The following is a 16,144-nucleotide window of genomic DNA, read 5'->3' as shown; positions in this document are numbered from 1 at the left end:
GTTAACACAGTGTTACAACACAAATGGTGAAGTGAAGCATAGCTGCAGTGATCTCATTACACAGAGGTATGAGCTATGCACTCTTAGTCCCTCTGCCCCAAACCCCCAAATTTCAAATGTGTGTATTCACTGTCATCATGTTCTTTTTATGTAATACATATCTGGTATATTGTAAGGTGTTCTTTAGTGTCAAGAAAGCAAAATGAATGAATACAATGAATTATTAATTAATAATTTTACTTAGGATATTATTTGTATTTTAAAGGTGCACTTTGAAGCACTATGAAACACATAACTACTTTCCATGGAATGTTCCACAGTATGACATTAAACAGCTCTACCTTACATTTATTCAATTATAGGTGGTATTATAGCTCAAAAAACAGGCATTCTGAATCTGAGTTGGGTTGCCTCTCCACAGATCTGACCTGTAACCTGGTCTGGTTTGGGCTCCCTGAAGGTAGAACCATTTAATGCCATACTGTGAAACATTCCAGACAAAGTAATAACATCTCCAGGGAGAAAAGCATCTGACAGAGCCTCCACCAGAAAAGAAACCTTTAATGGCATCTTTGTAATGTGTTCTCTTGAATTAAATCAAATGAGTGCACTTGCTGATGAAACATGGTCCATTCAGGTTTACGATGACCAGAAAGCGTACATGGACTTTTGATATGACTTTTTAATTACCCAAAGCACAGAAATCATTGAGCATTTCTTGTTTCACGCCTAAAGGATTTGAGAAAGGACAAGAGTTGCTGAGGCGACTGAACAGTTGGACTGAAATGAAAGAGGTCTTTGTGTCTTAATTAAAAGTTTCCGTTCATCTTTGGTAAACAAATACAGCAAAATTGAGCAGCATCACTTCATTTATGGCGTAAATGAACTTTAAATTTATAAATTTCCACGTTTCTCACTTAAGCAGTGAGCAATTTAGGCTCGAGTCTCCAGTGAGGCGGAAGGGGAGAAGGGAAATGGGCGAAAAAAGGGTGAGCCAGAAGAAGTGGAGAGAAACTCCACACCAATAACAAGCAATTATGTTTGGGGAGGGCCATTGTCAAGCCATAAGAGTATAGAGGGAGACAGCGGAGATATGGGCTGGTAGGGAAATGAGGAGGAGTGTTATTTAGGAGGCAGATGGCAGAGAGGGGGAAATTAAGATGAATGGGCGCCGAGCGGGCTGAGCTGGTGCTGGGCAGAGAAAAGTAATTAGCTGTGTTTGCACTGGGAGGCTGGCAGTGACAGGGTAAAGCCGCGAGCCGCGTTCATCAACAAGGCCACGTTTAAAGCTGCCAGCAGGGGGCGGCGGTGCCAGAGAGCTCCAAGCACCTTTTTCATGTACCACACTGCGAGGGCTGTTTGAGACAACAGAAAGAAGCTGCTCCTTAACCGCGTTTTCATTTTACTTTAATCCCCTGTTTAAACAATACAGGTCTGGGTGCTCTCCAAGGCAAAGCTGAGAGGTGCATATCCCCAGCAAGGATGAGCTAGAGAAAATGAAATTATTCCTCTTTTACTTTTGAAAATATATCCCTTGTGTTATATGAATGTATACATAACTCAAAGCCAAACTGAGGGCTTTTAAAATACACCATACAGTCACTGCCATTGGTGCAAAATTAAAATGGCAAAAGTTCTATACAGTTAACAAAACTTATAGCAAATGAAAACTAGACATTTTCCTACTCAAGTCACAAGCCTTCACTAGCAAAAGTGTCAGTCCCAAGCCTATAGACTATTTAAGTTTAGTCAATATGCAAATCACAGTTTTTGAGTTGCACCATCTGGCTTCAACTTCTATGCTGCAGTGCATGACAAGTTTGAGGACTTGAAAACGTGCATTGTGTAACATTTCTGGTGGAGGGTCTGCCGCCTGAGGTCTTGCTTTGTCTAGAATGTTTGACAGTATAGATTAAGTCTACCTACCACAAAGTAGACAAGCAGGTCATAGCACTGCAGTACATAGCAGTTTAGATCTATGGAGAGTAACCCCTACACCCCTATAGAAAGAATGATTCTTGAGCAAAAGAAACTTGTGTAATGAATACATGCTAGATAGCTATGCTTAATGTCATATCACGGAACATTTCAGACAAAGAAATAACATCTCCATGGACACAAGTGGCGGCGGACCCTCCACACGCCCTAAAATAAACTGAAATTAACTGCACAGGGTCCACTACGTAATCTTTTTAGTGCCACTTGATGATTGGCCTAATTCTTAACCAACAGCCTGAAGCGATGCTCACTTGTGGATACCAGTATCAGGTACCAGTATATTTCTGAGTATAATGCCACTGATTTGAACATTTTCTTGCCGTTTCCTCTCTGCAGGTTTAGTTCACTTCCATCCTAATTTATCTCCCATCATTCATCACAAAGTGTTTTTGTGTTTCGCACCCAAAGGTAGGTTCATCATAACACAGTAATGGTTGCTCACAGCGTCACAGGCCTTCAGCTCTCAGATTATCAGAGTCTCACTGTCTGCAGCTCAAGCGATCTTTCTTCCTCACATCATTTCTTTCCATTTCTGATGTTACAGCCACCTCGATCAGTCTCTTTCCTCCCACCCTGTATATCTCCCTCCCCCTCGCCCTTTTTCAATCTAATTTCAGATAAGTTGTAGCAGAACAACAGAGCAAGGCCCTTTATCATTGCCATCAATGATGTGGGTGGATTGAGCGTGAATAATTTTATTCTTGTGTGCCTGCACCCGGCCCACTGGGATTGCAATTACAAGTAATAAGAGGTAATAGGGTTACAGTGTAATTTTTTAAGTCCCTCAGTGGTGATTGAAGAAAACATTTGACAAGGCAAGAAATGGCTGTTTATCAAACTACTGTTAAACAATTTGTTAACAACATATGCTTATAATAATGAATAGCACAAGGGAATATGCAGTAAACGTACTACTCACACTGTTTATAGCTTGGAGTTCACAATATGTAGGAATGACACTGGTTCATGTGTTCCTTATTAACCCTTTTAAAAACATTAAACAACATTAAAGCCATGGAAACATGCAAATAATTTACCATACTTTAAAACGATCGATATCATTTCAGTTAATGTTTTATAAAAGGTGCTTAAAAGAAGCCACAATAAATATGGAACCTACACTTTTGGGAAAAAAAAAAAAAAAAAAAAGACTTTTCAAGGTCTGCACCTCAAACTGCTTTAGCTGCAGCCTTTTGCACTTTGAAAGAGTACAAACAAGGACATAGAGAACAAAAAGGAGCACAAAGAAAAGCTATGAAATGCCACATGGTATATGCATTACACTACAGAACTATTAAGACAAGTTTCAGTAGAAGAGAAAGACAAGAGAGGCCAACATGCGCGCACGCTTTATGTGCTTTTAAATGGTTGTCTTTACCGTAGATAACAGGTCTGAGGACCTGCCTGAAAGAGCCAGGACTGATGGTCATCTGCTGGTTTTCTGCAGAGAAACAATTCCCATTTACGACTAGAGTAATGGAAACATAACAGAAATCCAGAGAAGGTGCAGGCTCAAGTGTTGGTAAAGTACATACTGTGCTTGCCCCTCTAAGGCAACCTCAAGCTGACAGTGTTGTATTTAAAAATGACATTGATTTTGTTTTAAATACAAATATTTAAAGGTGCTCTGTGTAACTTTTCTGAAGAGAAGTTTGCGGGTTACACGTTGCATCTTTAAAATTGACACTGGCAGTATTAGAAATGAACAGGCACAATATAAATAGCTGTAAGAAGGTTCCAAACGGGATGCAGTACTGGGGAGGATAGCAATATTGATACTTACCAAACTAGCTCCACTTCTTTAACATAATTCATACTTCTATTCTAACATAAAACTAGGAGCAAAAAAATGGCTGCTACCAAGTATAGAGATAAAGGTTTTTATTCGATACTCTTCTCTTTTAATTTCTCTTTCTAATTTCTCTTCACTTGTTAATTTTATAATGATTATTTATGTTTTCATTTGTTTGTATTGTGACTTTAATGTCTTTCTCATTCTGTAAAGCACCTTGAATTACATTGCGTACAAATTGTGCTACAGAAATCATTCATCTAGGCCTTGCCTTGATGAATACCATGTGTTTATTGTCAATGGCCTTGTAATGCCTTACATCAAAATCTTCATTAAAACGTGAAACATTTGTTATAAGGCATATTTTCTTTTTTAAATAATGGATATCTGAGTCTTTCTTCTGACCAACCAGCCCTAAAATGGATTGTGTGTGTGTATAACCTTTACAGAGTTGTGTTTGAAAGTAGGTAGAAGACGTGAGCTTCACCTCTGGGTCGCGGCGCTCGCTTCCTGCGGTCTCTGAATGCAGCTCCAGACTGTAGGGCTTCCAGCAAACTATCCATCACTCCTGTCTCATCGTTCTCTGCAAAACCCAGTGAGAAAAATAATGAGAGGGTTAGAACAAAAAAGGAGAAGAGTAAAACAGAAAATCAGATAAGATGGTGCAGGTAAGGCATCGCAACAAGTGAAAACCCCAGAAACACCTGCAATGATATAAAACCTGAAGGCATAACTTTGGATAACAATAACTCAGTGGGGGTACTGTGAAAGAAAATGTGTTTAAAGCCACGATATCATTTCAGTCTGCTACAATAACACAGACTTCACAGGTTGCCTTGAAGCTTATATGTAATTTTGTAGTTACACATTATAGACTTAAATTATCATCATCTCTTTCCTTTCCAGACTATGATTTGAATTGCAGAAGTGTTTGTGTGATGGGAAATTAACAAATAAATGGGTACTGTCTAGCGATGCACCAATCCAACTTTCTAAGTTCAATGCCGATTCAAAAACTATAGCTTTAAACATCTACCGATACCCGATATCACCCGACACCAATGCAAAATCTGAAAACAGCTTTTATTTACTTTAAACTAAATGGTAAAATGGTAAATGGTCACATTTTTCTATAGCGCCTTTCCACCTTCAAGGCACTCAAAGCGCGTTACAACAAGGAACCACCCATTCACACACCAGTGTACGCAGACACTAGGGGCAAGGTGGGTTAAGTGTCTTGCCCAAGGACACAACGGCAGCATTCATCTGTGGGAGCTGGAATCACACCAGCCAACCTGTGGGTCAGTGGATCTGACTGCTAAACCTGTGATGTTTATGTTGAGAGCTGGATTCGAACCGCCGACCTTCAGATCAGTGGGTGAATGCTCTACCAACTGAGCATTGTACTAAAATAAGCTAAGACAAAACTGAGCAAATGTTGCTGTTATTCTTTAAGTAACAATTCTTTAACTACCTGACTTATGACCAGTAAGTTATTACATCAACTTAATATCGACTGAACTGTTCTTTGAAAGTCAATATCCAAGCCAGCAAAATGTTCTGTATTGGCACCGATATCAGATGCCAGTATCTTATCAGTGCATCCCTAGTATTGTCTAAGATGGAGGACTTGTCATATCCAGGGTTTCATCATTCCACTGTATTAAAAATATCATGAGCCATTGGCCTTGAGATATTAGTAATGCCTGTTTTCCTAAACATAGCTTCTTCTACTATCACAGTTGCAGAAAACATATATATCAAGCAACAATATACAGTATAAAAGCTCAAAGGTCCATTACAGGCACTAATATCAACTGGAAAAACTCCTCTGTACTGTCTCTGTACTTGCAATAGATCATATGACAAGCTCAGATAAGATGGAACTATATTGATTTCAGTGGAGAAATGCACTTTGAGTCAGCTCTTAAATAACACAATGAAGTCAATGACAATGCTGTGTTAATTCACTATGTTGAGTAAAGCTGCACAAAATACGTCAAAAATATACCAACATAGCAAAAAGCAATATTTTTTATCACTATACTAAACATTTATGGCATTTTTATTTATTATTTATTTCATTAAATATATATATATATATATAGTGTCATAACGCTAATAAAACAAGAAATGAATGAAAAGGAGCAAAAAGAAGAGTAATCTTATGTTATTTGCCCCCTTTTCTAGGCAAAACACTAACACTGTTACTTTAAAGTCAATATATTTCGAAACTATCAAATTGTTTCTTGTATCGTGCAGCCCTAATGCTAACTTTGAAGAATTTTTATATTGTCAGGTCACGTAAACAGAAGTTCGCTGATATCCTGGAGTTTTCAATGTGTTTAACGTGGACACCTTCTGACAAAAATATGGTTTGCTTGGTTTGCTGTAGGAGACCAATGTAATAGAGCTGTGGAGGGGGAGCGCTTTGCAGATATGACATGTAAATCATGGCCTGTGTTGGTACAGTGGAAAACTCAAGCTCGACACCTGAGGCAGAGTGATGGACTGGGCTGGTAATTCTCAGTGAAAACAGCCTCCAGTGCATGTGCAGCAAAATAGATAGCAGGTATAAAAGAATGCTCCCTGACAAGGCGCTTTGTCAATAAAAAAGTTTGGCTCTGTGTATTTCTCATGCAAAAGTGAGCAGCGCTTTCTTACAATGCAGCTATTGTGGTGCCAACGTAATGGAGGTGTCATCTAACACAGAGGTTACATCTGGTATTTCATTTCTTTATGATTGAAATTCAATTTTGTTTGTGTATATGCATTGTGTTGTGATGTCAAGTATACCAAAAAACACAGTTGTACTGTATACCATAAAGCTGTATGCTCCAGGGTTTAAAAATAATTGAGATGTTTGGTAATGTGTTTAGTTCTGATCAAGTTTGACAAATTATTTATTTTTACTGAAATGGGTTAAAAAAAGAATGTAATTTAAATCTTGCAATCTTATTTTTTTTCCCATGTCCTCTTACACAAAGCAATAATTATTTGTAGGCATTCAAGGGAGCTAATGTTATATTTGACAACATTCTTAAACTTTAAACCCTCAACTAACATCAATCATTTATTATTTGAGTTTATTTGCTATGCCATACAGTGTAACAAACTTATGCATTTTGCCTGTTAAAAGCTTTTTTATTTTTATTTCAACAAGTGTATTTGATGTAAAAATCAATGTTAAGTTTGCATGTAATCAATATAGAGTAGGGCTGTTGATACTAAAACAATTACCTAAACAAGAGAATTGTTTTGAGCAGGTATTGATGCTATGAGATTTTCGTCTTTGTCGGACGTAAAATCAGTGTTTCAGAGACTATGGTGGCCCCCATAATCTAAAGTTGTTCGCCACTGTATACTGGCATGCATTTTTTTGACTTTGTTCATCATAAACTTATAAAAGAGACACCATTGGTCAAAAATCACTTAAATATAGAGATAGAGATAGGCAGTGACATTCATACTCCGGAAACTGAATTGAGATTAAATGAATAATTCAAATAAAAATAATTTGTGACACCATAATCTTAACAAAGTCTATGGGAAAGACTAAAATCCATAGTGAAAATATTATGTGCTGAAAATGAGAGCGCTGCATATTAGTTTCATCATATGGTACTGAATTTGGAGACAGATAACTTGTCTCTCAAATCTATTTCCAGTCATTATTAGGATATCTACTTGGAAAGTTTGTTCAGCAAGCTTTTCCTGATTTGTAACTTGTTCTAGTACAGTTTGTGGTCTTTGCTTCCACCCCCTCTTACCCCACTGAAGCTGCTATATTGGGGCCACTGGATCCCTTGTGTAGAAGGGAATGGTTGCTCCAACACCTCAAGCCAACATGCGACTACTACAAAGAGTGGGTATATACCATGGCCCACTTCCTGTTCTCGCCATGATGCTCTGTCGTGTGCTTTGGCTATGATTCTCATTCTCAACAGCTGCAATCCTCTCCTCTGGCTGATATGTGCCTAGTTCTTCATCATTACGCCGAGCGGAAAGGCAGCACAAATTTCTGAGGCAAACCAGCGATTCCTGACGTCCAAATTTGTCATCAGCGCCATGGCAATTCATCACAGAATGGAGGGCTTTACACTCCCTCAAACAACACACACATACAAAAATACAGATAGTGCCCAGAATAGAGATCAATCTGTGTGTATGCCTTCACACATGCTATTGTGTTTGACGGAAACCAACAAGAACTTTGAGAAAGCATGGAAAAAAAAACAAAAACAAAACACCCCCAACATTTCAAACCACCTCAGGAATGTATGTGAGCCAAAACAGTAGAAATTTGCACATCAGTCACAAGCTACATAGACAAGGTGCCTCCCTACTAGAATGCAAATTTCATAAACATATACACCAATATTTCACAGATAATGTAAATCTGACATAATGCCATACTAATTGTCCTGTGTAATGCCAAAAGATACAACTTTGCAACTGACGTTTTTATTTCTGATTTCTGAAGTAAATAAGGGGACTGCTTAAAGTTCCCATATGATGAAAAAAAAAAGACTTATGAGCTTTTAGATATGTTATAAAGTTATTACCTCCTCAAAAATAGAGCTGGAGCTGTGTTTTTTTTTTCATTCATATGTTCGCGTAATCCTTTATTATTAGTCTGTCTATCTTGTTATGTCATGTAGAGGTAGTTTTCAAGTTAACAGCTACCTTTCTCCTTTAGTTCAGTAGAGTGTTTTCTGTTTGAGAGAAGAACTAAATATTCATGATTTTAAACATGTGTCAATGAAACAAAAAACTAATCCAGGTATGTTTTTGGGAAACACACATAAGGAAACAACATTATAACATAGATCAAATCATTAAAAGTCATGTCTGCCTTCAAATATAGTGCTCAGTTTGACACCCTTTTATATTAAAACATTATATTCTAGGAGTATGTTTTGGCTTCCCTCCCTAGATCTTTTTCCCTATATGTGCATCCAAACAGTCCAGTTGTACACATCAGTCACAAGTGATAAAGACAGGACACAAATGAAAGAATCTTTGTACATTTTGTAGGCACGTTTGCAACAGGCCAACACAAAAAAATCACTCCGACAACTTATAGGGAGATCACAGACATGTCACATAGATGGTAATGGAGGCAGAACACATGGCGGAGTAGTATTAGTCAAGCTACTAACTGTGAAATGGTTTTAAGGCAGTCATTCAGCTCACGTTAAGGTTGTGCAGAAGAGGATGTGGCGTGTGAACAAAAAAGGCTGGTAAAAAGGAATAGGACAGTGAGGAGTGGGGGACCAGCGCTGGCACTAGAAAGGTACTGATTGGTGCTTTGATGTGCACAATTCGCCTGCCATTTCCACTGAGCTGGGACCAGAGCTCTTGTGACAGGTGTGCAGTTGCAAAGCTATGTTATTCTGCCCAAAAAACAAAACTCACAAAGCAAGCCCCATGTCTATTTCAAGAATGTGGAAGTATGTGAATTCATATTTATATCCCTGGCTTTTTCTGTGTAAGAAAGAGACAATGGGCAACAAGAGAAAGAAGAAAGAACATAAGAACAAAGGCTATTTAAAGGTTCTATATTACACACAATGGATTCTTATGAGCTTTTAGCCATGTTATAATGCGGTTACCTCATCAAATACATATCTGGAGTTGTGTTTTGTTTCATTCACACATGTTTTGGTAATCCTGGTTTATTAGTCTGTCTACATTTCCAAAGCTCAAAATGCTCTGTTCTACCATGTGATGTCATGAAGCGGTAGTTTTCAAGTTAACAGCTACCTTTTACCTTTTGCTTATTAGAAATTTGCAATTCTAGGGCTGAAATCATCTGAATTATTCTAGTGAAGGTGCAGAGAGATTAAAAAGACAGTGGGGCACTTCCTGTATTACCACATAACATCACAAGATGGAACAGAGCGTTTTCTGAAGGAAGAATTCAGCCTAAATATACAGGATTTGTGTATTAAACATGTGCAAATGAAACAAAGCACAACTCCAGGTATGTTTTAAATGAAGAAACAATATTATAACATAGATCAGAAAATAGTTAAATATGGGATTTAAATTATTATTTTGCTAAAAGGATGTGAAACAGACCACATTATGACAATGTAAGCAAAAGATAAAAGACAACACATTTTGGAGATGTTTGATTTTACCAGATGGCAGATGTATGTTAAGTGACTGGCTCCTGTGTATCAAATAATCATGGGATATTTGTCATCAATTTTTGGTATGAGCCCCACTGGTGGTATATATTATTATAACAAAGAACAATCCTCCTTAGGATTGGATACCGGGTAGATTTACAAGGGCTGGCTGAACACTGCTACAATTATCACAACTCAAATCCAAATCAGATTAAGGTTTGTTAGAGAAAGCAATAAAAAATTAGTAATTTTCAAGGATCTGAGGATTGTAAAATAATAATAGTGTGACTGTACCCATCTGATAAGATTCACTTCTGAAAATAAGTAGATGCTTTGAAGCCTGGAGTGAATGCTGAAATTGTTGCTGTCCATGGTTCTGAAAATATCAACTGAATGATTAGCTTAAAAATACAATGCAACAAATTAATGCTCTGTTACTAAGAAAACAGATACTAATAATATATAACAATAATGGAGGAAATGGATTTGGTGCCAACTAATATTTAACTTTTCCAAAACGATTAGCAACAGAAAGGCACTTAAGATCAGCATGGGAAAAACAAAGGCAGTAAGCAGATATCTGTTTGCTCTGAGACACCAAAGAATCAGTTTAAGGAGTTGAATCAAGAAGGCGCACTGAGAAGCCACCTCGAGGGAAACAACTATAGTTATCCCCTGTCTGCAGCGAGACTTCAATCACCATCTATTTAATCAAAGCTTGTTCAAACTGGCATTTTCCATTGTCTGGCCACGTAGGTTGTCTCTGAGTCAATGTCTCCCCTTCTATTCAGAGCCAGCCTAATGTCCCCAGCCTCTTCACTCAACAGGATGTGGCACTTATCATCAGGACAATGACCCGGGCAGTTGTAGGAGTGTGAAGCAGCAGGATTGTGCCAGTGCAATGCAAGAAACAGGGTCAATTGGGCCAGGATGAAAAAGCCAAGGAGACTAAATTACATGCCTGGACACAATGCAGGCCCGGATGACCACTGTGTTCCCCTGGTCACTTAGAAAGCAAATGGTGCAATGAGGCCGAGTCAGAGTCCTTTCTCTATTGAATAGCCTCTGTTCTTGTGGCAATTGCAGCAGCAAGTGGACAGGCAATTCACAGGAGGGAAAATAAAGACGTACAGCTGCTGACGAGTAGTTGTGAGGCTTGCTAATAAACAATCTTGTATGTCAGCAATGATCAGCCCACACTGCTACACGGCTAGCATAAAAATCTGATAATTGGCACATTTAATGGCTTAATGAACACCTCAGAAAAAGTCTGCAATTGCTTCTAATTGGATAACATGTGGAACATATCAAATGGAGATTTACTGCTGTATTTTAGCATGTAATGGATAGTAAAGAACTTAACTAAGCAAGTAAATGAATCTGTAGCTCTTGGTGATGTTTAATATTGAAGACAATGTAGTTTTATAAATTACTCCACAGGATCAGGACTCTTAACATGTCTCCAATTACTTATGGCTTCATGTAGTGTTGCTGGAATTACTTTAGATACATTTCTGTAGTTTTTAGTAAAGGCCAGATGGAGATTTGTATTTCTCTGGCATGCACATTGAAATAACCGAGAAATGTGTACACTGAAATGAAAGAATATAGCTGAACTTCAACCACAACAAATGCATTCACAAAAAACATTACTTGTCGACTCAAAAATTATTCTGAGCAAAAAATACATTTTTCAAAAAATATCTCATTGAGAACAGTAAAGTATAGGTTTCATTTGTCTCCCTCAGATGACCCATCTGTGGTTTTACATTTGTGCATGTGGCGCTGCAGATCTGGCGGTTCTTTTATTTGACGTCTTAATAGTTCATCGCTTGTAGCCATGTAGGGAATGTTAAATAAAGCTCTGATGTGTAATTTGTCGCTCCACAAACATTCACACTCTCGGCCTACCCTGGGAGTTAATGCAACAGATTTGTCATACACAATCCAGGCACAGCTCGAGGAGGAGGAAAAAACACCTATTCAATCTGAATTTCAATCTCATAGGGCTCTATGCAAATGCATGCAAGCTGATGCCTTCTCTCTCTCCCCCTGCCAGAGCAAACAGCACACTGTGCTTGTGTTGTGGAAGGAGAGGCCCACAATGAAGCAGGCAAAAGGCAGGCAAATGAGACGAAAACAAGGCTGCTCTTACAATCCTAGAATACACAATTAGGCAACATCTAAACCCAAACTAAGTGCAGATACCTGTAAAAAGTAAGGAAGCAAAAATCCATTTTGATCATTTGAGGAAACCCTCCCCTTGACTTCTTGTCTCTTATTGCTGTGTCCTTCAGCATAATGGGGATATGTGGGCTCTCTGGGGCTTTTTATGGAATTGATGGATAATCAGATGCTTACATAGGAAATCTCCATCGAGGACAATCCTCCATAACAAACAAAGAAAAAGCTCTTTAGTTAATAAATAGACTGTGCAACAGACACAGAGAGGAAGAGAGAAGGACTAAATCCTATCTTGAGTTGGCAGCACTTGGCAAAATCTCGATCACATATTCTTTTCATCCCAATAATCTCTGTGAATGCAAATGTATATTCAAATGCATGTGTGTAATGTACAACGCCAAAACAAATCACTGTCTTTTTCACTATAGCTTGTTTTCAAATATCTGGGCCCCTTTTCGAAGCTATCTTAAACAGCAGCACTTAGCACTCCCAAGACAACCGTGAGTTAGTTGGAGCAGATGGCCGGACCACAGCAGTGCTCTGGCCTGAATATAGTTGGTTGCTCTAAATGCACTTGACTGTGCACACTGGTGCTACAGAGGTTGGCATGGAGCTGTTAGCCTGATGTTGGTGCATGACTGGGACAGCCAGGACCAACCACTCTGCCAGCCTTGGCCTTGGCAATAGACACTGGCCTGGAGGCAGCACTGTTGAACAAGTTTCTGGCAGCAGCTACGGTAAAAAGAAAGAAACAAAAGACAAACAAAACAACTACTGAAAGGAAAGGTTTTGTATCCAGGCACACTGGCATAAGGTACAGGTCAACATTGTCTGAACAGGTGACGGTAAATAAATTCTTATCACTGACAACCAGAGTATTGGACCTTTCCATGTCAATGTTTAAACTTCAACCATTGTAAAATGCTGCAACTGCAAACAGAAACTAAATGAATGTATTACCTAAGTATAACAGAGCTCGTAATATTAGTTACATTAATTTGACCCAATCTGAGGATGGGCAGATCTTCTACTTAATGATGGAGGTCATTAAGGTCATTAAAGCAGCCTCCCATACAGTGTCAGTATCCCTGCAGCACAGCTCAGGCTGGAGGGCAAAGGTAATATTGAGATGAGCTTCAAAATACTATTTTACAACCACAATGAGAATAGATTTTCATAAATATAATGGCAACAGTAATTTTTTGATATTGTAATATGTTTTTTAATCCATTAATTATGTTTTATCTTTTGAAATATACAGAACTTTGGTCAGTGTTTCTGAATTGAATATCTGCCAGCAATCTTAAGATCATGGCTTCTGTGTTACATTTAGCAACAATAAACAATAAATAATGAATTACATGGTGAAGTATGAACTTGCCTAACTTAGTCAAAAGTGGAATTTGCAATATATTACGATTTGTCACATTTCTCCTTTCAGTGACTATTTAAAGATTGATAAACTCTCTTGTCTCATAAACTGGACAGAGTAAGGCTAGAAAAACAATACATGGCCTTTACCTGCATTGACTTCCAGTAGCCTCCTCTTCTTTTGTTGTCTCTCTTGTTTCTCGCGTTCAGCTTTCTCCTTTGCAGCTTGTGCCTTCTTCTGCTTTTCCTCGAACTCCCTCTGTTTCAAGTTCTCTTTCAGGGCTTGCTGCGTTGGGGGCAATAGAACAGATAGTGAGGCAAAGACACGCACAGAAGAAAGAGAAAACATGACACATTGCTAATGGAGGTTAATTGCACGAGTCTGTCAATGTCATTGGCAATTGTCAGACTCTATAGATGTCTGCATCTGGTGTTTTGGAAGTTGGGGGAAATTTGTTTGGTTTGAAAATGAGTTGATATCATTATACACAGCTATTAATCACACTGTTTGCACTTTGCCTGCAAATTAGTGTCAACTAGTCAAAATGAAAAACTTCATTTAGATATTTTTGGTAATTGTCAATACAAAACAATTGTGGATTCTTTAAAGGTGACTATTTAACTTTTCTGGGGTCTGTTCCCTTCTTGTCTACATGGGGATGTATTGCTTTGCCTGGAATGTGCCACAATATGGTGTTAGACTTGTCCATTTCCATAAAAACAAGCATGCAACGGCACCAGTTACAGCATTACAGGCCAGATCTATGGAGAGGTGACACCATGCACAGTACTCTCAGTATTTTTGAGCTATAAACATTTTTAATGAATTAATGTGAGATGGATATGTCTGTAGAATATTCCAGACAAGGCAAAATTATCATCACAGTGACAAGCAGGTGGCAGACCCTCCACTCGGAAAGTTACATCCATCTTTAATACTACCTCATCCTCTTGAAATAGTTTTATTAGTAAAAATCAAGATCTAAAACTATTCAAAGAAGGTCCAACTTGTTTTTGTTGCAGTGTTGGTACCAGTTCAATTGAGTTTAAATATTAGTTTTATTCTCAAATTAGTATCTTGTTTAACTTTTGCATGTCTGGGGAATTAACTTGGCATGAAATAATGTTGTTTTTTCAATTGTACATCTATTTGGCATAGTTTATCTCCACTAGCAATGATGTCTGGCATGCCTTTTTAGTTGTATTTAGGTCCTTGCCATCATATTATCACAAAGTGTTTTCATCCACTTCCAAGACATTTAACTGCCACACAGGGCACAATCCAAAGATATTAATAATATTTTTGTACAACACCTTAACACAATTGCCAATAATGGGTTAACATCAAACTCTGGAAATGCTGTAAATATTTAATAGGCAACAGAATTTTCTTATTCATGTAAAAAACTCCATTGGCATACACGTTTACAGCTTGGATTTTGTGCTGACGCAAGTTTGCGTTTTTCATATTACCATGTTACTAGATTTACAACAGCTCACAAATGGGCGGCGACAGATTTCCATTCGTCTACACTGTAGTAAAATATATTTGGCACGAACGATAGAGACAAAGCAGCCAATGCTTATATTAAAAAGCTGGCGGTCAGCTTCAATCAAATTTGCAATCATTCATCATTGTATGTAGAGTATTGTTTTTCATGGAGGCTTGCTGTGTGGGCAGAGTGATATGTATCTACTGTATGTCACCCAGTGCAAGAGCTGCTCTATAATCTCAGTGCCAAAGTGCTGTTAAACTCATACAATAGTGTCAACTGCTCAATAACAGCAGCCAGACAGACTGCATGTGATTTAATAGAGTGTTTACGTGACTGACATCGAGATCAATATGCACACACAGGATGAAGCGCATCCATCAAACTAACGACCCCTCCTTCTTATCATCTAAACTACTCTGGTAGACGAGGCAATTACAGTCATTTTCTTCCATGTAGCTCACAAAATGTAAAGACCTTGTGGCATTTATGAAACAAATAATGAGCATTAAGTATAGGCAAGACTCATTTCAGGTGGAATAATGTTATGTAATGAACAAAATAAGTGGCAAAGGTATTGAGCTCTGGAAGTCCAGAGTCAGACTTCATTTTACTGGATTAAGATTAAAAAGTAACTACTAGTATCACTTAAGGAAGTTATAGTGCATTATAATTTGCACATAGTATCATCTATAAACAAGTAGATTTTGAACCCTATGGTTATTTTTACATTATTTGAAATCAGTATTTTGAGTGCATATCACTTGGCAAAATGATTGGCAGCACCCACTACCATAAATAGTCTATTGATGTCTAAAGTCAAGATAAAACTTCATTTGTCCCACATAATGCACGCTGCTAACGTGAAATGCCAACGGAAACAGATTAGAAACAAACTGATTTTATGGAATTATTGTCACACAAAGAAAAAATAAAAAAGAAACAACGCTGGTATTTCCTAAGGGGACAACTACTCTAATAATCCAATCTGAATGGAATTAACATTTTTATTTTTTTCTAGAAATAGGCAAACTCGCTATGATAGCCCACCTGTCTGAGTCATTTCAAGCGTGGTCTTGTTTGGCTCAAAACCATGTAGCAGGTGGTTTCAGATGTATGGCTTTACACAGCACAGGAGAAGTCTTCAGGGACAAAATGACATCTTATTT

At 38.0% G+C, this 16,144-nt stretch overlaps 1 protein-coding gene across 1 annotated transcript in view; it reads right to left on the bottom strand.

The window, feature by feature from the left end:
- Positions 1-16,144, bottom strand: part of LOC110173036 (protein diaphanous homolog 3) — a 161,459-nt gene that overhangs the window by 60,109 nt on the left and 85,206 nt on the right. Inside the window, exons 27-29 of the mRNA XM_055154823.1 lie at positions 13,633-13,768; positions 4,278-4,373; positions 3,377-3,439 (exon numbers count right to left, since the gene is read on the bottom strand). Of these exons, the coding sequence (XP_055010798.1) occupies positions 3,377-3,439; positions 4,278-4,373; positions 13,633-13,768 (295 nt within the window). The remainder of the gene's footprint in view (positions 1-3,376; positions 3,440-4,277; positions 4,374-13,632; positions 13,769-16,144) is intronic.

The sequence above is a fragment of the Boleophthalmus pectinirostris genome, unplaced genomic scaffold (genome assembly GCF_026225935.1).
Source record: "Boleophthalmus pectinirostris isolate CB_2022bp ecotype Guang Dong unplaced genomic scaffold, ASM2622593v1 HiC_scaffold_19, whole genome shotgun sequence".
Classification (NCBI taxonomy): domain Eukaryota; kingdom Metazoa; phylum Chordata; class Actinopteri; order Gobiiformes; family Gobiidae; genus Boleophthalmus; species Boleophthalmus pectinirostris.
The sequence above is the reverse complement of the archived record's forward strand: the minus strand, read 5'-3'. Positions and strand labels throughout refer to the sequence as shown.